Raw genomic sequence first — 26684 nt, forward strand, 5'->3', positions numbered from 1 at the left:
GGTAGGTTTTGAGAGGAGGGAATTGGAAAATAAGAAAAATTTCATACAAAATAAGATCTTAACGGCTGGCAACCTACTGCAAAGCTGGCCACATCAAACTTATTACTGTGACCTTGGCTTTGACCCCTACCCCACGAAACCGGGATGCACCTGCGCCTCCTTTGTCCTTTTGCTCGTGATGTTTGGTCGCAAATTCTAGGCTGGGAACATTTCGTTTTGGATCTATGAAAAAGCTTATGTGAAATGTAAGCCGTGAAAGAGTAGTTTTAGACTATGTGCTTTAAAAAAACTATGAGCTATTTGATTGAAACAATTATAAGTCACCCATTCTCTTTATCTTCATTGAAACAGTTGTAAAACATCTCTCTATTTCCTCCTGTTTAGAAAAGCAGGAAACTAATTAAAGCAAAAGGCGGCTTCAGATTTCAATCGTTTAGTTAGCGTCCTATTAGCAGCTGAAACACTTTTCATAAGATGAACTGGACACAATCAAACTTGCATGGAGCGAATAGGGGTGGTTGGAGGAATGCAGGGGCACTTGGCTTCCATTGGTCGGAAGCCAAGATTGGCGGGAAGAAAATGACTAAGACCGTTCAGGCAAAAGCCCAACAGATGCTATTGGGTCGCAAAACGGCCCATAGAGCAGAGAGGGGAGCAGCCGTATCATGGTTCTGAACTGAAATTCTGATCACTCGATCTGTGAAATTCCTGTCCTGCATTATAAACGGCGACGGAGCAGGAAGAAAGAAAGGGTTTTCAGAATCAATGGCCTCGTTGTCATATTAAGCTGGTATATGAAACTATTCAAATAAAATTACATTCAGCAATGAACGCAGAAGTTTGCCATGACAAAAACGTGCACAAAACCGCAAGACGTGCACCGGAATCTGCTGAAATAAGCTGCCACGAGATTCAAATGTCATCAGAAATGAACAAGCAGCTGTTTATTGCCACTGTCATTTGGTCTTTGCTTGCTTTGATAAAACTCTCGGACAAATTCAGAAACAAGGCTGACATTGCAGAGTGGCAGTCCAACTACTGTTTCTTGTGCTCTTTAATTTCTTTAATGATACCGTCAGCAAGGGAATCTGTATCATAGTTCTTGCCATAAAACTTGACAAACTTCATCTCTGGGTTCATCAGGTACCTGAAAGTAGATCAACAACCAGTCAGTCAGTGTTTTGACAGAAAGCATAGGTATTTTATCACTCTCACAATGGTAGCACATAGCAGTAGCAGAAAGAAATCAGCGAGCTTCCTATAGCTACAATGAGTTCAACTGTTCAAGGAGAGTACAACTGCCAGCCAGCATGTAATTCCAGTATTGTGACATTCCCTGTATTTCACATTCAGAGTCTTTACAGTGTCCAATATCATAAAATTTTCCTTTTAGATATGCACTGGAGCCTCGCAAAATAATATTCAGAATTGGTTAAAAAAAACAATAGCCAAATTAGCGGGTTTCTTCATTTTGGTTTGCATGCTTATGCCATAGGGTAAAATAATAAAATAACTTGAACTAGACCATCCCAATTGCAGAACATTATCAAAATCAAAATTAGCTAAATGCCCAAAGCCATTGTGCAAGATGGAAGAGATTAAAAATAGCATACATGACAATTGAGTGATCAACAAGATAGTCAGAACCCTCCTCCTCTGTCTTCATATAGTAAACTCTGTAAGCACGTGCAACTTGTCTTACTTCATCTGTCGTGCCTGTGAGTCCTATCAGATCTGGATGGAACTCTGTGAATCACAAATAATTCATCATCAATGAGCAATCAAAAGAATAAGATACTGCAAACTAACAAGAGGTCAAAGAGCTACAATTTTAAGTGATGACAAGCATTATGAACTAAGGGACAATTGCACAGACACACCTTTAACATAGTCCCGGACCTGCTCAACAGTATCTCTTTCAGGATCAACTGTGATGAAAACTGGCACAACATCCAGTTTTGCCTTTTCCTCTGCATATAATAACATATTATAATGACTGGAAAATATGCTAACTTAAACTGTCTACTAGCTCCACTGGCGCTTAAATGGAATGCAAGACAACAGTGTTAGATGAATACAAGAAGATATATTGAATTATTGATAAACAATAAGCAGACACAACAGGATATACGAAGTTATTTGTACCCAAGGAACAAAAGAATCGAATTAACTTACTAATTTTGTCAATTGCTGCAGCCATTTTCTGTAGTTCATCTGGACAAATGTCAGGACAGTGTGTAAATCCGAAATAAAGCAGAGTCCATTTGCCCATGAAATCCTTTTCAGTAACAGGTTTCCCATCATGATTCAGAAGCTTGAATGGACCGCCAACGGCTGCAGTGCCTACTGATTGTCCAGGCTTCACAGCACTTGTTCTACTCTTCAATTCTGGGTAAGATGGAACAGAAAAAAAATTATGACAAATTAAACAGCTATCAGAATTCAAGGAGCTAATACCTCCGTGCTTCAGATAAATACTTCCAAAAGACACATGTATCCATTTGTACTCATTTTGTGGTTTAATGTTGTCAAAACAAAAATACAAGTTATAATATCATATACAATTTGCACAAAGTGTTCTGACAATAGTTCCACAGACCATTGGTGACTGGGGCCAAATTGTTGTGAAAGGCAAACCAGTATGTAAGGCAGGGCAAGCTTAGGCAACCAGCTGAGTTATGGCTCTCCGTTTTGCATACAGCAATGAAGAAAGAATTGAAGAGAGTTATGATTTTCTGATGCTTCAGTGTAATGTAACATGTTAAAACTGACAAAGTGACAAGGAATGTATGGAACAATAAATTGGTCCTTCTTAGCTTGCTCAACCATGGCAGTCACAAATTTAGTAAGGTGTCTCGTGCCTTAATGATGATCTCATTGATAGTTACCATCTCTTTTCCACAAAAATAAAAGAAAATTTTCAAGCTAAGAGATGTAGATGGTTAACAGAGGTTTTATGGAACTTATATGAAAACGCTGAAATAGACAATGCTGGACATGAAAAGTGGGTTCTTGAAGAATAAGCTATAAGCTCTAAAACTCATAGTTCGGCACTGGGGATAGCAATGAACATGAGGCAATGTATTGATAGTGTGAACAATGCATTCCAGAAGCATCACATTTTAGTAAGTAGGTATGTAGCAAGGTGCAACACTCATGCTGGAAAATCACAAGCTATTAACAATGGGAATCAGTAAGACACAGAAGCTGATAAACTACACATCTACTACAATTTAATTTAAGTTCATTTTATACCAATCAATTGACCACCAGAAAGACATTCAAAACACTAGGATGCATGTCCAAACCACACCCACAAAAACCTTTTTCCCAGAGCAACATCCCAATTGCCATGGCTTAACATTTTAAAAGGGTAGCTAGAAATTTTGAGTGGACTCAAGCATACAAATTCAGGATTAGACAGTTTGATATTTATATGAAACTGCAGATATGGTATAATGGAGATATACACTATGTTGAACTACCACTTGAACATAACTTTGAAAACACTTAGTTCCTGGACTGAACCCATGTAAACTATGAACTATCCACCCAAAACATCTCAAGATTTGTTTCCTGATTACCTAAACATAAACCTTTTGGTTTGGCTAACTGATATTGGTGTTTACTCCATCGAATATGCCTTGGTACAACACGAACATTGAAAAATCTTATGCACCTCTAAATGCAGTCCTAGCATGACAGCAAAACAATAACAACTCACCATAGTAATCTACCTTCAATGTGACGCTTCTTTTCTTTGTCATAGTACACAATTATCCCTCCTCCAGTCACGAGCAGGAGTAAAAAACTGAGCCAAGACACCGGCTGCAAGGAAGTAGCAAGTGCTTCTGAATTAACACGCATAGATAAATGACCTAACAGTCTAAAAACAAGGAATATCCTGTTTCACTGGGCTCTAGATCACTACTAGTTCGTGTCATATGAACCATTTCAGAGCAATCACTTCTATTTGTCCTGAATAAGGAGGATCCAATAGCATTTGGTAGTGCAATCCATGACTCACCCCTCCGCGGACGGCTTTCCCGGCGTCCGCTTGCTCAGATTTCCCAGACTGACCATCACCTCCTCCCTCGCCGCCCGCAGTGCCCGCCGCCGCCGGCACAGGGGGCTTCGACACGCCCTGCGTCGCAGCCGAGGCGTCGCTGGAGAAGAAGCGCGCGCGCCCCAGGAACCCAGCTCCTCCGAACATCTCAGCGCCACTCCCACAAGGGCGAGCGGAGATCCATCGGTCGACGGACGCCAAGGACGGGGGAGAGCCGCCGAGTACCTGAGGCAGAGCGCGACCAGGCGGAGGAAGGCTGGGAGAGAGCGCTCGTGAGAGGAGCGTGCGGAGATGGGACGCGCGGCCTCTCATCGCCTCCTCGCTTCCTCACTCGCGCCTCGTCGCCGGATCGGGAATTGCCTCTGCGGCGGAAAGGAGGTGCTCGTCTTCGCAAGCTCGTGACCGCGCCTGCGGCGGCGCCGTGGGTTTTGAGGGGGGGCTTTTCTAGCAGGTGGTTTTGCTGATCTGCTTTGCTTCCGATGCAAGAAGAACGTTTCGATAATCGCAGGAAGCACAAGGTTTAAAGGCGTCCAACGAGGAGATCAGTATGACGCAGATGTTAGGTCCACAAATTTGTGTAAATTATTATAAAGAGTATATTGTTGCTTTAAGCTAAGATCAGAAACTATTTACTGCTTCCAGCAGAGCAAATGAAGTTTAATTTGGTATTGGTTGGGGTGCGCCAGGCCCTGCCAGCAGTGCAACGGCTGGGCGACGCTCGAGGGGCCCAGTGGCAAGCCACTGTGGTGACCCCTCCCCCACAAAAAATAAATTTAATATCGAAGTGGGCACATGGCCCACATATCAGATATTAAACTGATAAGAACAGATACTACACTTGATCTTAGCCAAAAGGCCGAGAAAGGTATGAGTTGGGACGGAGCCCTGCGCCTTCTTTTATAGCTCCTTCGACCGCCTCACCCGCCTTCAGCTTGCGAGGTGGTACTATCTTCGGGGAACCGGAAGAGGGAGCGGAGCTGCGGAGCGCAGCGCTGTGCCTCAGCCGTTCTAGAGTTGGATGTTTTCTCGCGGCGGCCCATTACGAAGGTTGCAGCCCACGCTGGTCGGACAGCCCGGCAGGTCGCCTTCTGCACTAGGACGCTGGCTGACTCCGCTCCGATGACGTTCATTGAGAGAGAATAATCATGAACCGAGGAAGCGACGATCGTAACTAAGCTCGAGTTACTTGACTAAGGGGGTGTTTAGTTAAAAAAATATAAAATGCAAAATGCCAACTATTTTAGAATGGTAAAATGCAAAATGCCAAAATTTTCAGGGTCATGTTTAGTTTCATCCAAAATGCAGAATTTATCCTCTTGAGGATCATTTTAGTTTTTTTTTTTTTTTTGCCTCTTGAGGCTAAAATCTAAAATGAAGAATAACCACCTTTTTGCCAAAAAATTTGCATGGTGTTTAGTTCCATTTTGCAAAATGATGAACCAAAATCCAAATTTTTTTGGAAAAAAAGGTGAACTATACACCCCCTTAACTACGGTTCCTATAAGCTTGAGTTACTTGACTGACTTTTAAAACTTTATATAGGTTTATTACATCAGCATCTCAGCATTTCCCAAGCAATAAGCCTTATTGCTTTATTAGGCATGCATCTCAGTATTTCCCAGTCTAGTTAAGCATTGTTGCTTTAGGCATCGAGCTCGTACTATACGACTACGAGCACGGTGTGTTTCCGCTTATATAGACTATAGTCGTATTCTCGATGAAAAAAACGAGAATCCCACCTGTTTTCAGATTATTTCTTTACTCTTCTGATCGCTGCTTCGGAAAACTTTGATTGAACTAACAAAAGCGAGAATCCGGAATTGAAAAAATAACCACAGCATTAGTGCTGGCTAAGGTTAGGTTAGTAGCATTCCACCGCCACAAGGATTTTTCTCTAACAAAAGCAAAAAAGACTACGAGGTATCAGATTCCTGTGACATACAAGCTTGCCGCAAACACAATGTCGCGCTTAATAGCATTAGACGCGATCTCCATCTTCTTGAACAGCGCAGAGTTCCCCATGATGGAAGCTGCATTCCTGAATTCCCTGCATGTTTCATCTAGACGGACGATTGTTCTTACAATGATCCCTTCGGATACATCAGTCAGCTCACATATGTCTGAGAAAGGTGTCCCCTGCATTGATGTAACAAGTGGGGCAGCGTTATAATCCTGCAGGCTGCATACATCTTGGAGAAGGGTTCTCATGAAGACTTTAGTATACCTTTGCCCACTCGTAGACAACCTCAACAAGGCCAAACTTGAGATTATCACGTGCATACTCCTCAGGGTCCACGGGCACCTGTAAGTCTGCTTGGAGCTTTCCTAATTCGATTGCTGTATCATAAAGCCTAATAATACATAGAAAAACACAAGAGCAAAAGGTGCTTGAAACATGTCTTCTCAGAAAATACAATCGAGGTTATCAAGAGAACCATAGCAGGAACCAATAAATAGGGGAGCAAAAAAAAATGTCTAACCTCTTTTTGGCTTCAGCCAGTTTTGGAGTAAGAGATGGCTCTGAAGCATTCCGCTGTTGGAAGACGAATGCAGACATAATAGCCACAGCTTCTTCAGGTTCTAGGTCATCCAATTGATTTTCAAACAGACATTCTGTTGATATTAACTCCTCACCAGAGTTCATTTCACATGCTACTCGACCCTTAAGTTGCACAACTAGATCAGAATCAATGTACTCGATTATCTTTAGCAACTCAATCTGCAAAAAACTAAGGTGTTAGCAAAGTACTTCAAAGTACAAGAATGAAGTCAGATGTGGTTCACGGAATAAAATTCCATTCTTGAAAATGCTGATAATAGCCCTACAACCATTCCAATATTCCATGTTAAACAAATTAAGAAAATGGGTTAGCAACAAAAATACAAATGTGCAGCTTCCTGATCCTTTATGGATTGGATGGATACAACTCAACATATTAAGCCCAGCATTCAGAATCCATGTCTCAACATATTAAGCCCAGCATTCAGAATCCATTCCAAATTGTTCTCCTGGTACAGTACAGCAATAGAGCTGGAACCAGAAAGATCTCCCATGTATACTCAACCCAAAGAAATTAAAGAAATGACAATTTTTGTTATTGTTTTTCCATGTTGCAGAGACAATGGCCATAATCCCTTAGCCTTTTTTCCTCTTCAGGCACACAATAGGACAAAAGACGAGGAAAAATGTGCATGAAGAAATCTTACTCTGCCTTGAAACTCCGGCATCTGTTTAAGTGCCTCATCTGACATTTGGAATTTCAATTTACTCAACTCATCCTTGTACATCTTTTCCTCCTTCATCAACGATATATGCTCCTTTAGTTTTATACAACCATGGCACTTGTTTTCAGACATTTTTTGCAGTAGTCTGTGGTATGCATGGTAGCTTTCAACAAGATCCATGTCTTTCATTTTTAGATCTGTATTGCATTGGGTGGACACATTAAACTGCTATAAAGTATATCAATCAACTAGAGGAAGTCAAGAGTAGAGCGTAAACGACACCAGTGCACAACAATGATCAGATTCCCAAAAAAAAAGTAAATAAAACATATATGCTTATATTACTAAAGAGCCCCTCCATCCTTCCCTCTCACTAGGGTAGTATATACTTTGTCAGCAGGTTAGTAACTTGTGGCTATATAGTATATACTAAGGAAAGCATTTCCTAGACAAACAGAACACAATAGCACAAGACGGATTGTCTAACCATGCAGAAAATTTGTACCTTTTATTGCATCTAAAGCAGGAGGAAACTTAGTTCCATCTGGTTGCTCCTTCATAAGCTGTTGGACAGTTCTAGAGTATGTAATTTTGTTAGGATCCTCAAGGAGTCTGACTTGATCAACCTTTATTTTGCTGGTGCATATAATCATGATTTCTTTATTCTCAATTGCTCTTACTTCAAAGCCCATTCCAGATGCATCCCCCTTGTATGGTAGCTTGATAGTTATTACACCTGAACCTTTTCGTGAAATAACAGAAGAGTAATATTCATCGTCCATGCCACGTTTTCCTTTCAGGGCAATAAATTGACCTCCTTGAAAATCCCCAGGTCCCTTTTCATTTTTATTGAACTCAGGGGCTAGTACAGATGAACTGCAATCACCGGTCAATACCAGAACAACATATTTCTTTAGCATTGGTGATGGATTTTTCAGTATAACACCAAGCAAGTGATCATCATCCTGCCAATATGTTCAAATAGCACAGGGTTTAAATGTGGAAAAGGTGCAACTACTGCACATTAACAGTAACCTTTAGAGAGCAGTAGAGCATCATAATGTTCAAAATAATCAGGCTTTTGTACATATGGTTATGGTGCCACTAATATAATGGTGGCCTGCGAAACAAGGTAATAGAACCTTCTAAAGTGGCTTACTTAAATTCCCTGGTCAGTTGTAGTTATCGAAAGAAGCTCTAAGGCAGTAAGCACAAGTTGAGATCTTATGGAATTAGTTCGGCTTGAACCAGGGATATGATAAAATCAAGCTGATTTAAAGCTCAAGAATGATTATTCATCAAGCTAATATCATGTTGTATGCTAAACTCACATGATTTTTAGTAATTCTCTTGGAGCTTGGTCTCAGATATTTGGTGCTTGTTTATTAACAGGTTTTTTTCCAACTTAAATTGCTTTTGTTTCTTTCTAATTTCCCATATTATGTATGCACTACTTCTGTATGCTTGCAAAATACATACAGAAGACCTAATAAAGTACCCAAAGTGGAAGGTAGTTTTTAGTGAGTTTTATAGCAGTTGAATGGTGGTTAATACTTCATAAAGTAATAGAACTACATAAATAAAAATAATTGCAAAAAAGAACTGCAAATGTGTGTAAAGAGAACAAAATATGATGAATACATACACAATCAGATTTAACAACCACCAATCTCCCAGGCGTAAGAAACTGTTGAGAATTAGGCAGCTGCATAATTGCTTGTGTTATAGATTCCCTATGTTTCTCAGCTTCTAGAGCCACCTCATAGTATTCCTCAATAGAAGGCTCTCCTTTTATGCACCTGATAATCGAAGAATATATAATACAAGGTAAAGAGATTAAGAAAAAGCTAAGATTAGTGCATATAAAGATATTGGATACTAAACTTTGTCAGTACTTCAAATGTACAATGAATGCTTATAAGGGCCTGTTTGGATTAGCTAGGGCTAAAAATTAGCGCAAATTAGTTAGGGTTGGCCAGCTAGTTGGCTAACAATTAGTTGGAGGCTTGGCTAAAAAATTAGCCCACCTATTAGCCCCCTGTTTGGATGGGCTAAGGCTAAAAATTAGCTCGCTAGCAATTAGTCCTGTGCATCCAAACAGGCCCTAAAACATTGACAAACATATAACAAAGAAAATAGTCTTCACATGTACAATGAATGTGCAGTTCTAACTTCTAAGCCTATCCAGGTTCAGTATCCACATTTCTGCAATCTTGTAACCAAATAATCATGACAACTCCTAAACTGCACTATAAAATAATACTAAGAGATTACTAGATAGTTTACTCCTTGTGTTAATTTTTACAAAGGCTAGACCCTAGAAAGAAATGGTGTTTTCCATTATCAAAATTTTGATTTTTGCCTGTTACCTCATTGTGCTACAGCAGTGGTAGACTGGTAGTTTAGTTACATGAAACTTTACTTCTTTGAGTTTTATATTCTAAGCAGAATTTGTGATTTCTGCAAGTGTTGGTATCCATTGTATCAATCAGGTAAAAATCAGTTAATGTCTCAGTGTCTCACTCTATTGTCCTTGTAGGTTGACGGAGCATTTGCAGAAGTAGCTTTTCCTTCTCAGGCAAATTCTTTTGAGCATGGAATTCAGCAAAACTTCTCTTGAGCATGTCCTCGACCTATGAGAAAAAAAATATTGTTACAGTATATTACTTTCCCTACGCATGACTAAGGGTGTCAACAATGTACCCTTCAAGTGTTTTTCAGAAAGTTGAACTCCTGTAATTTCGTTGCTTATAAGTAATGAAATTTGGTTTGTCTGTTGTGGAAAAAGGGAAAAAAAGTGTTTTTCAGAAATAAAAACACTGGGAGTTTAGGTGAAGTATCTAGTTACAACCTACAGATTGTGCACTTGAGATGAAAGCAATTATGCATGAGCATGACTAACCTGTTTTGTTTGAGCTTCAGATTTTGGAAAAGCTTATTCCAATTTGTGGCTTTGAAAATGCTGATTCAAGATTGTGGATTTAAAAACCTGATCTCCAAAAGCTGACTATTGGAGTGCATATGCTCATAAAACTTACTTATATCACATAAAAAAAGTGCAACTATATCCACCTAGAATAGTCAGATTGTATTATAGTCTACAAAAGGGAGAAACTTAACGAGTTCTTATTTAGATCTAAATTTAATTAACAACGTTGTGTATTGAGTACATTTCAATTGAAAGTAAAATTGCTATAGCACAATCTATTGTGTTTTTCTCCTTTGCCCATAAAAGATCAGTGCCAGTTGTCACAGTAAACATCAAAAGACCAGCGGAATATACAGTATTGAGCAATCAACGACAGCCTTGGAACTAAATTACATAAAGGCCTTGAGGGTAGTGGTGCAGTAGTCTGATAAGGCTTCACCTGGTGCTCCGCTGCCATGTAGCATTCCATGAGCCTAATGGGTTATCATAGAGCTAAACTGTACAAGGACAGTAATAGTATTGCCGCAAATACTATTACACAACTACAATTCATGCCGAATATGTAGGGGATGCCTTTATTGCAGAAATGCACATGCACAGACAAAGTATTTTCAAGAACATGAGCACTGCTGCAGGAGCAACATAAATGCCTTGACTAATTTTGTTTTCATTCTTCAAAGTTTCAAATGTGTAGGCAGGCCCAGGTACAGATCCACATTAAAATATGAAGTTGAGAATTGAAAATAGAAACATATTTAACCAGGGAAGCATAATGATATACCTTCAGTTCCTCCACACGCAGAAGATGTAGTATCATAGTGTATGTTAATCGAAATTGAGATTCCAAGCGGGTTGGTTTTCCAACGATCAGATTTTTCAAATCGCTTTCTTCAGGAATTTCATCACGACACATAATGATCACAGTACCAATGTTATCAAGTCCTCTCCGACCAGCTCGCCCAGCCATTTGAATATACTCCCCTGGAAGCAATTTTCGGTGTTCTTTTCCATCAAACTTTCTTAAAGAATCAAACACAACCTGTTGGGTCAAAACTGAGATAGGCTCAGAGCTAGCTTCATGATCATGAGTTTAAAAGGGCATGGGAAAAGCAAGTGCGACCTATGCACAGTTACAGTTAGCTCAGTCCAAATGTGCAGAAAGAAACAAGGAAATTAAGGCATGCATCTGTGCGTCTCAAGCGTCTATGTTAATTGAGCTCTCTTTCCAACAAAGAAACACTGGGCAATGCATCAAGTGTGAACAGCAAACAACAGAATATGCGGAAAAAGAGACAAGATAAGTAAAGGAATTCTATTCCCATGGTTGAAGGAACACAAGTAAAATTAATATGTAGACAGTAGAATGCAAGAGGTACCACATAACCTAGAATTATATACTAGAGTGATTTGTTCAAGATGCCAAAGCATTGAAACCTTAAATATAAAAAATAAATAGAATCTCACCGTTCTTGCTGGTGCATTAACACCCATTGCAAATGTCTCAGTGGAAAACAGTACCTACAATGAGTTCAAGAAGTCAGAAGTTCACTATTTTGTTAATTACAAGACAAATGTACCAGAACATGCTATATTTGTCGCTGGAGTGCTGGGAAAAGAAAAATAACTTTTCAGGAGCTCTGTGATGTTATTAGGACTATCGTAGTACATTTTTCTGTTGGACTGTCCATTCAAGTTAAAGAACAACTGCGTATGGTATAGGCTGCAAAAGTTTGAGTCTGCATGACTGCAATAACTTTGGACAGGATGGACTAAGCCAGTGGTCACTGGTCAGCATTTACAATCTAAGACAAACAACAAAACAATTCTTCCAGAGGTTAGTACTAGGTACAGCAGCATCTATCATGTAATTAAATACCATACATATACCAGATGTTCAAAGCATAACCTTGATTACACCACGACAGAATAGCATCTCAACAACTTCCTTCACAATAGGGAGAAGTCCAGCATGGTGTACTCCAATTCCTCTTCGCAGAAGGCTTTGTATTCCAACAACCTATCAAGGAGGTCAAAGTTTGAAGCATTGAACTGATTAACAGAAGCATAGGTTTACATGGTGAGGTGTACAGGACTCAAATTTGCATATGTCACTAGATCACCTGTGGAAGGTTCCTATCAGATCCTTTAAGACGTGAAAACGCCTTGTCACAGAAGACACGTATTTCACTTTTCTCCGAACTACTGGTGAGATCAGCGCCAAACATACTATCTGCCGATTTATCACAGCGGTTCTTTGAGAAACAAAAAATCACCACCTGTTAAAGGACCATCTAAAATGATCAGAAAGGAATTTGTCAAATGTGAAATGACATGGTTATGAATTTATGATAAAAAGAGAAGTCCATTCCCAAAAGGTTGAGACTACTTGTCTTTTTATAACATATTGAGACTGGCTTCAGATTTCAAATTAAGGATCAAATGAAATCAGTGTAAACGATGGAAAAGAAAAAAGGTCCAACAAAATTTATAATTGCATGATAGAGATATCACAAAAGCTATTATCTCACATACAGGCACAAGGGATTTCTTCAGAAGGTTATTCACAAGTGGCATCCAAAATAAGGTTTCAAATCTCTTTGGCCCTGAGGAGCTTTGTTGAACTGTGGCTGCTCCTGAATTGGAATTGTGGTGCTTTGGGTACTTCTGATCTCTCCCCTTGTTGGATGTATCTGGATTTTTGCCTTGAGTTCCAGCACGTACTGCAGGGGTTCCTGACCTTGGACCAGGTTTCACTCCAAACTTATTCGAATTTTTCTTTTTGAAAGCATCTTTTGCTTCTTTAAATCCTTGAGTAAGAAACATGTCCCTCTCACATATTTTGTACACTTCTCCAGAGTAGAACAAGCAATGCTCAAGCGGAACAGGCCTTTTGTTGGTCCTGGTGAACACATGATGACCAAACTGTGATCAAAATTATAGTCCAAGTATCCAAGTATATTCAAAAGTGTACAAAAGGAAAAACAAAAATATTATTGACTTAAATGGTCAGCCTGCAACCAAACCCCCTAAATTCTAGTTTTGCTGATCTGACCGCATATATTATCCAAATATGTATAAGCAAGTCCCTTTAAACTAAGTGTGCTAATTTTTGCCCCTCGACTGAGTTTGTTTTATTAAAGTACAGCCCTTTCAGTTGCTCCATTCAATTTTGTCCAAATTTTTAACTAATATTCGAAGTGGTGTGGACACTGTGTTGAATCAATCAAGATTGGCATCTTAAATTCAAAATTCTGCCTAACTAATATGTAGTTCGAACACTAGCCTTTTTAGGATAACTACCAACAAGATGCAAATTGATGTAAAATCCCTACACTGACTAACACCCGCCACCCCCACCCCACCCCAAAAAAAAACATCTACTTCCATAATCCTTGTCATTTTGAACAGCAGCACAGTCTCCAGACATAGCTTCGATTATGATTTTAAATATTTATAAAAAATCATTAAATATAAAATTTCATTAATGTACTTTTAAAAACTAATCTACACATCTATTGCTACCTCAGTGCCTTCAAAGAAATTTTTTAAAAGGCATTGATAGTCAAGTTCTAAAAATCTCCAGGCTTTGGCTTATTCCATGTACTGCTCACTAGCATGAACAAAAGAGCTAATTGGATGACTCTAACCAGCCTAGTGACTAAACAAACTGACAATATAGTTCAAAGGGCCTGGAGTGTAATTGACTAACTTAAAATTTATACTAGGTGCACTTACGACGTGACACGAATTTTCTTCTGCTTTGTCCGACCAATCCAATCAGCAAATTCAACAGTATTTGGAACCTGAGAAGAAACAAATAGGGTTAAACTGCAAAGTAAATTTGAACAAGTGAAACAATACAAAGTTTTTGAACTTTAGATGTTCGTAGAAAAAGGCCAGATGTCATTCTGTTCTTTGAACTGATGGGGGGCGGGGGGTGCCCTCCCTTTGTCTCTTAATGAAAAGATATACAATTCTCTTGAGGGTTAGATAAAAAAAATATACAAAAAAAAATGATTATCTGCAATGCATTCAAATGGTAATTTGATATCAAACTATCATATAAGGCCATATTTAGAGGATCAATTTTCAATTATATTGTTTTCATGCAGTACTGTTTGTGGTTGGATACTGCCAGCCAAAAGCTGCACAATTAAAATCAGCGGACATGTCACTTTATTGCATGTATATCAAGAAACAGGGTAATAGCAATATAAGACTATAATTGCATGCTATAAAACTTGGACAATCGCACTTGCTACCAAAATTCACCTAAGATCAGAGTTATGCGCCAACTATTTCAAAAGATCAAAAGAAACTGCAAATGGCAATAGGACAACCCTAACCCAGACACCACTAACTAGTTTCCATGCCATGCCACTCTACAAACCATCATTCTTACTTGTGGGCATTATTATTTCTTGCAGTTTGTGCCAATAGATAGATTATTGGACAAGTGTTCTTTTATCCTGTCTGTAGATGAGGTGGACTGCTATTATAGAGGGCAGCTTACTATACTGTTGTGGCCTTGTGGGTGCCCTTAGTATTTCATACTGTGCCTAGCTATTATTGAGCAACTGCTTCAACAACCAGTACACAGAATGTTTGGTTGATACTTGATAGTGAACATAGTGAGTAAAAGTGCTGTTTACGCTAAATCTGTACCGTTGCCGAAAGAAGAACAATGTTAATGTGCTTCGGGAGCATTATAATAACCTCCTCCCAGACTACACCTCTTTCAGCATCATTTACATAATGCACTTCATCGAAGATTACCTGAGTATACAATTAAACACACATCAGCACTCACGATCTGTTTACAAGATTATAAAAGTGAAAAAATTTGAAGGCGCAGAGTAAAACACAGTGAACAAATCATAAGTGATGACCTACCCATTCAATATCACGTATAATGTCCGCACCTCTGTAGAGCATTGAACGCAATATTTCAGTAGTCATAATTAAGCAAGTTGCCTCTGGCCTGATGCTAACATCTCCTGTCAGAAGTCCCACATCAAACTTCCCAGAAAAATCTCTGTATTTCTGGTTGCTGATAGTTTTAATAGGAGCAGTATAGACAGCCCTAGTGCAATGCTGCAAACAAAATTATCTGTCATCATAAGATCAATGCTAACAATTTTTTTTATTACGGTGTGGGTTTAAATCAACTATTACAGTGAGGAACTAGAGAGAGTGCACTGGAGCATGTAATGTAAAGATCAATCTACTGAGAAAAGCAAAAATGAATCTTATCAGAAATTAAGAACTGAACACTTCTCAAAGAAACTAAAAAAAAGTAATGCTAAGTTAAATATTTTCCTCCTAACATAAGCTGGGGGCTCAATGCAAGGGTTTCGAAGCTATTAAGGGCCTGTTTGGGAGATGCGGTTTTCAAAAACTGTAGTATGACAAAACCGTAGTTTTATAAGCCAAAGAGAAAACCGTGGTTTAGAAAAAAGAGGTCATGAGTGGAGTTTCTAAAACTCTAAAAAGACTACAGTTTTGACAAAACCATGGTTTTAGAGACTACAAGATTCGTTGCATCCAAGCACCCAGTAGCTTTCAAAAACCAAAGTATTTTGTAAATCCATAGTATTTCTCCAAAACTTCAAAATTACTTTGCATCCAAACAGGACCCAAGTGTGGAAGATGCTAGGCAGTTTAAAATGAGCAAAATTACCCAAAAAGTAAGAAAGAGCAAATGAAACCATACTTTTGTTGCTAATGCGAATGCATACTCAGCAACAACTGTCTTTCCGGCTGAAGTATGGGCTGCAACAAAGACTGATTCACCCTTCTCAAGATAATATATAGCCTGCGCTTGGTAGACAAAAGAAATATAGATTAGCAACTATACCAAGCATTTAAAAACATAATTTTATGGGTTCAAAAACAGATAGGTAGTGATACCAACTAAGACACCTTGTAACAAATAGTTCACAGAGGAAGTAGAGGAAAGGGTATATAGGTTCACTAGATGTTTCTTTTGATTTAAAATTCCTTGGTAACTTGTGTTCTCACAGAGATGCAAACTTGTGTTCTTTTAAGGAAATATATCTAATGTGGTATTGCAACGCAATAGAAGTATAATCGTTTAGATGATCACAGGCTGAATGTATACTATGAAAGTATCTATGTCAGTATGTCCTAATACAAATCAAGCTGCGACCGAGTGTATACCGTCAAAGTAAAATTGCAGGCTAAGGCTGCCAAACATAGACTTAGTATTACAATTATAAGCATGTATTGTAGGGTGAATTTGCCTATCAAAGTCCAAGTAAAAAAAGCAGTGTATGCACTTGGATGATGTAGTATATGGAGAATACATTGAAACAGAAAAGGACGCATATGAGTACCTTACCTCCTTCTGGAACTTATCCAATTCAAATGGAAACTCGATTGCCATATCTGGAACGAGTTTGTAGAAGTTAGTCACTATGTCTTCGTCCCCACCAACAAGTGCCCAAACCTATAGGTGAAATAGAGATAAATTGGCATTATTGGTTCATCCATGATATACAGAGAACTTTTAGACCAGACCACTTATCATTTCTGCAACACTATCCACCACTGAAGCTTAAGGAACAAGAAGCACAGCATAGGAAGTGAGATGGAAGAAAAAGCATACAGAGTGCTTACCATGCCATCCTGCGTTGGCTTCTCATCACCTGATACACCTGGTTCTCTGCCTGCAGCAGCCTGTACTTCGGAAGATAACATTTGATCCAAGTCTGTTTGAGTTTCAGGAACATCCCTTATGACATCAGCTTCCTGTTTCTTAGCATCTAGTGTTATTATAGTCTCAGAAGCATCCTGCAATGCAACTTTCTGTTTGCCAATTTCTGCCAATGGAAAATGAAAAGCTTAACAAGAAACCAGGCTTTGGTAAATGAACTGAAATACTGATGTCCTAGTACCAACAGTGGTTATAATGTCCCATTATCTTTTAGCTATTACAATTTACCAAGACAGTGTACTCATGTAACTTGAACATATGATGTATGAGAATAATATAAAGTACCATTGATTCCTTCACTTTCAGCAGATTGTTGAACAACACCCTCCTGCAACAATTTGTTGGCAGCATCTTCCTCCCACGCTATCTTGAAAAGATCATCAAACTGCACAGAGTACTTTTCCTGCAGAACAATGGGATAATCAAGACTACAACTCTATAATGGCAAAGTAAGCACAAATGTGGAATGTTCAAGTGCAAAATATGTGCTCTGATTACCATTGTGTCATTCGATGATGATGCAGGTTGCTCCTCTACAAGTTCTCCATCCCGGAAACATTTCCAGTGGCTTTTATACTCCTACAAGAAAAGTACCATCCACCACACAGTTTGGCGCATCCAAATCAGTGGTTCTGGTTACACAGCTGAAGAGACACAAGTAAGGAGCAAACCTTCAACTGACCCAGCTCCAATCCCTTACGGAACCCTGGAGGAGCAACCTGCGCTGGGCCACCACTCATGAGCTCACGCACCCAATCACCATTGCGTGCACCCTCAGGGAACGCCTTCTCCAGCGCAGCCGCCTCAGCCGTGTCATCCTGCAGACCGCCCGGACGAAAAGGTCTGTTGTTGATGCTCCCCCTGACAAAGTCCTTCGCCGGACCAGGCATCCGAGGCGCTATCCCCCCGGTCCCCGAACCAAACACGTCGACCATCTCCATTTGCACGGACTCAGGATCCCACACTTGAGACTCCGACGCGGATTGCAGCTTCTGCCGGCCGCGCCGGAAAGGCGGCACCCAGGCGGGCGCGAGCGTGGTGCGGGGGGCGGAGGGCTCCAGCGGCGGCCTGGCCAGGGCGAACCAATCGACATCCCACACCCTCCCGCTATCGGCCGCGGTGGGGAGGTGCAGCTCAGGGTTGAGGTAGTTCCTCTCGAGGTACTCCTTCACGCTGCTCGGGCTCTCGGCCGGGTAAGCCGGCGGCTGCGGTCGTCATCGCCACAACGGTGGGTTTAGGGTTTACAGATTGCATTGAACGCCATGAGTGATTTAGTGCGGGAGCGGGGATCGCGAGCGTACCAGGACGAAATCCGGAATGAGGCTGTGCGTGTGCGGGGTAGGGTCGAGGCGGAGGTGGCCGCCGTGGCCGGAGAAGCTGATGCGGAACGGCACCTCGCTCGCCGGCGAGGTGGCAGGGCCGTCCATGAGAGACACCCGCGATGAGCCGGCCCGTTACCGTTTCGTCGGAACTGGTTCAGCAGCAGCCAAGTTCGCCCAGTTTTTCTACCAAGCGGATAAAAAGGAAAAGTGTCTTAACTCTCCGTTAGAGTTTCTGAAAACCTGGTCAGGCTGAAAATACTGTATAAAAGTTTTTGTCAACTACTCCTGCGAAAAGTTGTTTTTCAAAATAGTCTTACCTTTCACCAGTAAAATTCCTTGTTAGGCTGAAATTTGCTTTACGAGTGAAGCAGAGTTAAACCAAACGGGACAGAGATCTTCTAAATTGAAGAAAAGTTGGACCAAATCTGCAAAAATTAAAAAGAAAAATAAAAAAGGTTTTGAACCTAGAATTTGCGTGTGGGTCCATGTGCAATGGCAGATTCAGACCTAACATTTCTAGTTGATATAGACCACCCATGATGAGTTTTCAATGTAAAAATAATAAATAAAAATAATGTTTTGAGCCGAGCTCATACAAAAAAAGCTTTTTGCGTTTTGTAAACAGTGTTACCTTTATCCTTATCCTATCCAATAGACTATAGAGTGAAGGTACGTGCCAAATTTACTTTATTTAGTTAGAGGGAGTTGAGAAAACAAGATTTAATCTCAAGAATTTATCCGTTAATCTTTTTTTAAAACATAAACGGGGGAGAGCTTCCCCACCTTCTCATTCCAAAAGCACACTCCCCGGGGCACCGGAGTGTGGCGAAAAGTTTGAAACACAGCTGTAGATGTTCAAATTCCAGTCTAATAAGTCGTCTAGAAGGTTTGGGGGAAGGCGCTTACGCCACGTTACAAGATCATCACTGACCCATGTCAGTACAACCCGAACACAGAAAGTTTCATTACGAAAACCATGCCCATTGCGATCTTCCCAAGTACACCATAAGATGGTTAAGAGGACGAAAGGTACTAAGCTTTGCGAGCGCTGTTCGGCCCAATCTCAAAGCAGGCACCATGTCTTCTTCGGTTGCCAGGAAAGTGCCATGATCTGGGACACCATTTGCATGCCTCAAATTATGTGGCTTCTCTGACAAAGATGCCTGGACTGCAACCACACCGCTGGGAGTCCGCGTCGCTTTGGCCTTTCATCCGTTAATCTTCAAAAATGCAATAGGGTTTGCGTGTATATATTTATAGATATGACTGTACATGTGTTGCAAGTGTCTGCATTGTACTGTATAATCGCAAAAAAAGTTTCAAAATTTCAAGAGAGACGTTCTTTAGCGAATTAAGAAAAATTCAACCTTTTATCATGTGTGAACCACACATGTTAGTCTCACAAAAAAACTATCCCTCTCTCGCTCCTTTCAGCACCTCCAATGGCTTAGGCCATCCTCATATTTCATAACTCAGTTTTCAGCGCATTTATATTTTGAAAACAGTATAAAAAGATTTATCCTCACGAAACTCTTTCTACTCTCGTAAAACTTTTATTATTTCTCTCATCCACATCAGCATATTTAATGTCTATAAAACTTCAATAAAACTTCATTAAAACTGACTTTACTACCACCATCGATCCCAAAAAGAATATCACTCTAGCTACCTATAGGGCAGTGGTGGTCGAAGAGCACTCACAATGCAAGACTCTATCACAGAGTCCAAGACAATTAATTACATACTATTGATGGTATTTTGCTGATGTGACAGTATATTTATTGAAGAAAGAGATAGAAAAAATAAGACTCTAAGTCTTATTTAGACTCTAAGTCCATATTGTTCGAGGTAATAAATAACTTTAGACTTTATGATAGAGTCTGCATTGTGAGTGCCCTGATGGATCTACAATTAAGTTGTGGGACCACCTGGCTTCATAGGTTTTGGCACAACATATTAGGCTGTGTTTACTTCATAGGCCTTGTTTACTTCCACCCAAAATCCAAAAACTTTTCAAGTTTACCGTCACATCGAATCTTTAAACACATGCATGACGTATTAAATATAAACAAAAATTAAAACTAATTGCATAGTTTGGTCGAAATTTACGAGACGAATCTTTTAAGTCTAGTTAGTCCATGATTGGACAATAATTATCACAAACAAACGAAAATGCTACAGTGTCGCGAAAAAATTTCAGCAAGGAACTAAACAAGTCCCTAAGCTATTTTGCAAAATAGTCAACATTCCCTGTTACATCGAATCTTGTGGCATATATATGGAGTATTAAATATAAATAAAAAATAACTAATTACACAATTTACCTGTAATTTACGAGATGAATCTTTTGAGTGTAGTTAGTCTATGATTAAACAACAATTGTCAAATACAAACGAAAATGCTGCAGTAGCATTTTGCAAAAAAAAAATCATCAACTAAACAAGGCCTTAACCTTTTTAAGGCCAGTCCCAATATGATTTCATCTGAGTTTTATGAGCATTAATGTTGATGTGACACCATATTAATGAAGTGAGAGATGATAAGAGTTTAATGGGAAAAGAGAGAGTTTCATCCCCTGAAACTCTTTTGCACTGTTTTCAAAATCAGATGCGTTGGAAACTGGGACATGAAACTCTACATTGAAACCATCTACAGTAGCAAAATTCAAAAAAAGATTCGTCTCGCGATTTACAGTCAAACTGTGTATCTAGTTTTTGTTTTCATCTATATTTGATACTTCAAGATTCGATGTGACGGAAAATCTTGAAAACTTTTTGGTTTTTGGGGCCAACTAAATAAGGCCTAAGCCGAGAAAGTGTGACGACTGGATAGATGATAAACATGTTTGATTTTGGCCGAGAGTGTGAAGACTGAGAAGAGGCCTACACCGATGTCTATGGATATGGACTGTGCACTGTGGTTGTTTTCAAAGAGATCCTATATTCCCGGACGTTCTCCTCTCCACTCTTCAATCCCATCGCTTCTCGGCGCCCGACCTTCCCCAAAACATCTCCATGCATCCATGCGCGCATGCACCTCCTCGCTCGTCGAGTCGATCAATAAACGGCTTCCTATTCCGATGCTGTTGCGAATTCGGCTTTCCGAAACTCGTCGCGCGCTGGCACTACGAAATCTTGATGCGATCTCATCTGACGAGGATATAAGAATCGACTCGCGAGTCGCGAGACTACGCCCGCGCGCCGCCGTGTCCTTGCCGCGTGTGCATTTCTGCTGCTGTCTAGAACGCCGGCGGCCATGGCGATGTCGTCGGCGCTGCCAACGTCCGCCCTGAGCTCCCTGGAGGCGATGCTCCACTCTCTGATGCGAGGATCAGGATCAGGAGGAGGAGGAGCGGGGGGCGGCGACGACGACGACACGCCCATCGACGACACCCTCGCCTCGCCGCCGCCGCCACTTCCCGCGCGGCCGACTCCGCTAGGCCGGCACCCTTCTCTACCGCGGCGCAGAGTCCGGGTCCAAGCCGCCGTGGGACCATCGTCGGAGCCTCCGTCGTCGCCGTCCCCTCCTCCGTCGTCGCCGTCGCCGTCCCCTATTGAGGTTCCGTTCTTCAATTCACTTCCCCTCATCGATCGACATTGTCAGCATCGGCTCGGCCATCATTGGTTATTTTGAGGAATGCACGTGACTGTTCGAGGTTACAATGCCTTGTGATCAATGGCGCATGCAGGAACCGGAAGACGCGAGGATGGCGACGGAGGACGTTTCGTCCTCGGTGGTGGAGGAGCTGGAGAGGAAGGCGGCGGAGGTCGAGGCGCGGCTGCGGGAGAAGGAGGAGGAGAACGCGGCTCTGAAGCGGCGGATCGAGAGCTACCACATCCGGTGGCTGGAGTACGAGATCAGGACCAAGTCCCTGGAGGAAGCCTTCCATGAACAGATGGCCGCTCTGCAGGTTCGCCGGAGTCGTCTCGATCTCGATCGAGCGCTCTGCCAAAAAAAGCTGTATGCATCTGCTGAAACTCTGAACGCGTGCGTGCTCATCATGCAGATGGCTCAGGACGCTGCACGAATGGCGGAAGAGACAGCGTACGACCGCCGCGGACCCTCGGAACCCTACACGGAGACGACGGCAGCCGAGGCGGAGCCGGTGGTGAGGCTGTGGCACGGCCGGGACCGTCTGTCGTCCGTGGGCGCCAGGCGGAGCGCGGTGAACCGCCTCGGCTCCGAGTTCCGGCGGCAGAGCCGTACGCTGGATCGCGCCGTCGAGCCGATGCCGGGGCCGGGGCAGCCGGCCGCCATCTCCGCCGATGATCTCAAGAAGCTCAAGGCGCAGTTCCGCGCGTGGGCCAAGGACTACAAGGCCCGGCTGCGCAGGGCCCAGGCCGAGATCGACAAGGACAGACGCCGTAGGGGCAGCTGCTGGATTTGAACGATTCATCTATCCCTAATAATAAAGACTGGAGTTTTTTTCGTCTGTCCTTTCCTAACCGACAGCGACGGTCACGCTGATAGAGAAGAAAAATACGACTTAGGCTCGTGGTTAAGCCCATCCGACTCCGACAAGACTATAAATCCTGATGCATATGATCTCTCAGTCAGTCACTAAGTGCGATTGATTTGCCGATCAAACTGGTCAAGAGCCCAACCAAATAGAAACAATGCTGGCTTCGTTCATCCGCGACGGCGACGGCGAGGTCTCGGCGGCGTCTAAGCTGTGGGGGCTCTGCCTCTGCATGCGGACACGTCGAACGAGGACATGGGTGCACTCGTGACATCAGCGGCGAACACTGGCGGCGACGGCGGGCCGCTGGACGAGGAGGATGAGCTGGCGGGGGAGCAGGCGGAAGCCGCCGGAGAGGAGGAGGACGACGACGAGCGCACGTGGCTGCGGGAGACGTTCGGGATGTATGAGATGGAGGGCACCGGGTGCATCACGCCGCTGAGCCTGAAGCTGGTGCTGGCTAGGCTCGGCGCGCGCCGGAACATCGCCGAGTGCCAGGCCATCATCTGCCGTTTCGACATGGATAGCGACGGCGTGGTCAGCTTCAACGAGTTCAGGACCATGATGACGGCCTAGCTCATTACTCGTGATGACGGGCCAGCGTTGCCACAAGCACGATGGGCCAATGGGGCCAGGATGGGCTGCTTGGTCCAGAAGCTGTCTAGGAGGCCGTGATCCAAACATGTCATTTATTTAGGCTCTGTTTGGTTTTTAGTCACTTTTCACATTGACTAAAAAAACTAAAATAGTTTAGTTCCCTTAGTCACCCAAGAATAGCTAAAATAATTTTAGTTAGCTAAAATTTACTAAGAGAACCAAACAAACCCAGTATTTTTGTTTGTCAACGCAAACCTGTCAACGCGAACCTGGTGAACATCAAGTTGCGATACGAATTCAGCATGGGCAAAAACTCAAACATCATCATCGGCAGGCACCCTCTTAATGCAGTATTAATTACAAAAAATGTTTTTGTTAAAATCTAAATCAATCAATAGTACATGAACTAAATCTTGATCAGTTTGTTGTAGTTTGTTGTCTAATCCAGTCTAAATAATTTTATTTCTGGAATCATCGATGATGACTGTCATGTAAAAAAATCAAGAGAGGTCTCTCATCATAATCATCATCGCACAAACTAATTCTTGGGACGTCGGCAAATAACTCTTTGCAAACTATAGTTAAACATTTCGTAAAAATAAATTTCAAATTTCAAATTTTATATAAAGGATAATTTATAAATAGAATTATATCATTACCATGGTCCCGTTCTATTAAGGTTTCAAAGTTTTATTTTTCTCCCGTTACAACGCACGGACATGTTTTGCTAGTGTAAAAAAAAAATCATCTCGTCTCGCACATGTGCAGTTCTTGTTCGGGTTTTTTAAAATTCTTTCAGTGCTCCCATGAACGAATTTCATAAAAGAAAACATTTTCAGAATGACATACAAGAACGCAGACCGAGCAGTTGCTTTCACAGTTTAATTAGTTGTTCAACCACTGGAGTAGCAACCAGCAGCTAAACTCCAGCGCATGATGATGAGTTAGGCTCAGATTTCAGGTGAGGAATTTTACGGGTCTGTTTACTGTACCTGCTTGTTTGATGAAAGCTACTGCAGGATTTGACGGCTGGGGGCCTGATTTAATTTCAAAAAATTTTACATATCGAATTTTGGACACATGTATGAAACATTAAATATAGATAAAAACAAAAACTAATTACACAATTTGCCTGTAATTTACGAAACAAATCTTTTAAGCCTAATTATTACAATTTGTCTACAATTTACGAAATAAATCTTTTAAACCTAATTAGTATATAATTAGATAATAATTATTAAATACAAATAAAAATACTACGGTAACTAAAACTAAAAATTTTAGTAAACTAAACAATGCCTAATACAGGCTGATGGCGCCTTCCGGCCCTGTACCACCTGTGACGGTGTGGCCGATGGAATTCAACAGTGAGCAACGAAAGACGCGGCCATTTTCTCCGCATCGTTAATGGCACAGCTATTGGTGTCACGTCAGGGAAATATCCAAGACGGCGAGAGGAGGGAACGAAGGAGACCGGGCGGAAGGTTCGTCCCGGACATTTTCGCAATGTGTGTTACTGTGGAGAATATTTGAAAGTCATGACGCCCCGAGATCTTGTTTGTTCTTGAGAGCAATTTCAGCAGGGCCTCTACTTGAGCCTCTATAGCTAAATATGGGTGTTCAGGTAAAAAACAGCACTCTAGTAGGGTCTCTACCAGAGCCCCCAATTTGGGGTGGGCACCCAAATCTTCTCTGCAGACCCCATTCCTGTTGGCCCAACAGCCCAGCCCCCATCCTGCGTGGTGTGGCAATTACCTCCTCACACCGAACAAACGCAGCTTCGCCCATCTCCCTCCGGCGTTAATTTTCACTACCGCGCTCCCTCCCTCCACCTCCGACCTCCACCGTTGGGCCTCGCCGCCATCCCTTCCGGTGAGAGTGGCCTCTCCTCGATGAGCGGGAGCAGCCCTAGCCATGGTTATCGCGAGCGTCGAGCCTCCCCTTCTTGTGGTCATGCGGTAGTAAAATGTTTGACCCAATGACGAGTGGGTCCCACATGTCATTGTCTGCCAGTTTGGATTTGGAGGCCTTTATTTAGGTGGTACTGTTGGAGTGGAAGCAAAAATTTTAGACACCCAAAAGTAGAAGGAGCACCCAAATAAAAAGTAGGGACCCTGTTTTGAGGGCTACTGCTGTAGTTGCTTGAATTGAGATCAAAGAGGAGAGAAAGCAGGCACCGGCATGGCTATTGGATTTGAATGGCACACGTAGATTCTCTTTGCTCGACTGTGAAATTTTTCTGGTGTAATGAAAGCGATGGAAAACACTGCCGTCATCAGCATAAACAGCATTTGTCCTGCGAGTATTTACTTGGCATATTGGTAGTGGGGAATATAAACGACAGTGAGACGTGGTTGCCTTGTTGGATTGAGAAAATAGGTGGACTTGTATAGGTGTTTTGAGAAATTTGGCAAGGAATAAAGTTATGGGAGAGTGGAAAAGAGAAATGATGGTTACATGAAAAGCTTGGACTCCCAGCAAAAAAAGGACCTTTTTTTTATTTGGTCTATTAGTAAAGCTGAGAGTTGCATTTCAGACATTAGATCAAACATCATATATAGGATGCTCATTCTTAGTACGATACAGAATCACAATCAACTAAATCGGAACAATTGATTTTTTTGCAACGGTAACCATTGAGTTTATACGAATCGGTTCGCACCTAGGGTCTTGGTCATATACGGATTGGTATTTTGCTCAAACAACTCCCCGTCTTCTTCATGTCTTCCACATGATGCCCAACAGGACTACCCGCTACTGTTCTTCCATGCACTCCACATGATGCCTTCGTCGCAATCTATAATCCTCGTTGCAGTGTCATCCACTACTAAATTGGCCTTCCTCATAACTTATAGGTCAAAAAAACTTCAAAACACTAAACCTTATTGCCTCTGACAAGCATCCTTGATCGTCTTCTTGGTGTAATCAAGTTACCCAACATAAGTCATAAAGTACATGGAGATTTTATGAAAATTATTATCATCTAGTAAATATCATGAAAGATCCCCTCTAAAGCAGGCATGAAAAAGGGAGAAGATAAATATCTATCCTGGAGTTGAATTAGGAGGCATTACATGAGGGATGCAAGGACAAAAAAAGAGAAACCATTACATGAGAGTGCTGGAGCTCGTGTTGAAAAGCTTTTCCTTTAGGAAAAATCTATATTTTGTCATTTATTAGCAAAAGAGACATATAAAAGATCCTACGACTCCTAATCTTACGGTGAACTGAATATCTCTCTCGTGATTTATGGAGGGGAAAATGGTACAATAACTTTATTTTTAGTGATGATGCTACATAGGGTCAGCTAATGATCGTTTTAATGCAATATTAGAATACAATCACAACTA

General features: G+C 41.5%; 4 protein-coding genes across 4 annotated transcripts; 2 read left to right on the forward strand and 2 right to left on the reverse strand.

The window, feature by feature from the left end:
• Positions 754–4929, reverse strand: LOC8074665 (protein SCO1 homolog 1, mitochondrial). The gene is made up of 6 exons (XM_002453296.2): positions 4028–4929; positions 3738–3828; positions 2176–2388; positions 1881–1970; positions 1614–1746; positions 754–1147 (listed from the first exon to the last, which is right to left on the reverse strand). Exons 1-6 carry the CDS (start codon positions 4376–4378, stop codon positions 1036–1038), a joined length of 990 nt encoding a protein of 329 aa, XP_002453341.1. The 5' UTR covers positions 4379–4929; the 3' UTR covers positions 754–1035.
• On the reverse strand, positions 5837–18441 carry LOC8076091 (DExH-box ATP-dependent RNA helicase DExH11). Its single transcript, XM_021458954.1, has 22 exons — positions 18258–18441; positions 17628–18161; positions 17455–17535; positions 17242–17359; positions 16860–17062; positions 16582–16689; positions 15934–16035; positions 15114–15314; positions 14886–14996; positions 13956–14023; positions 12753–13119; positions 12341–12496; positions 12127–12237; positions 11685–11738; positions 11002–11259; positions 9815–9924; positions 8937–9090; positions 7797–8256; positions 7274–7488; positions 6547–6785; positions 6291–6417; positions 5837–6202 (listed from the first exon to the last, which is right to left on the reverse strand). The coding sequence occupies exons 1-22, from the start codon at positions 18381–18383 to the stop codon at positions 5990–5992; spliced, it is 4116 nt and encodes a 1371-aa protein (XP_021314629.1). The 5' UTR covers positions 18384–18441; the 3' UTR covers positions 5837–5989.
• On the forward strand, positions 21270–22710 carry LOC8076092 (myosin-2). The gene is made up of 3 exons (XM_021460590.1): positions 21270–21836; positions 21967–22188; positions 22285–22710. Exons 1-3 carry the CDS (start codon positions 21534–21536, stop codon positions 22663–22665), a joined length of 906 nt encoding a protein of 301 aa, XP_021316265.1. The 5' UTR covers positions 21270–21533; the 3' UTR covers positions 22666–22710.
• Positions 22993–23313, forward strand: LOC8074666 (putative calcium-binding protein CML23). Its single transcript, XM_021458984.1, has one exon. The coding sequence runs from the start codon at positions 22993–22995 to the stop codon at positions 23311–23313; it is 321 nt and encodes a 106-aa protein (XP_021314659.1).

Source organism: Sorghum bicolor, chromosome 4 (assembly GCF_000003195.3).
Source record: "Sorghum bicolor cultivar BTx623 chromosome 4, Sorghum_bicolor_NCBIv3, whole genome shotgun sequence".
Lineage (NCBI taxonomy): Eukaryota > Viridiplantae > Streptophyta > Magnoliopsida > Poales > Poaceae > Sorghum > Sorghum bicolor.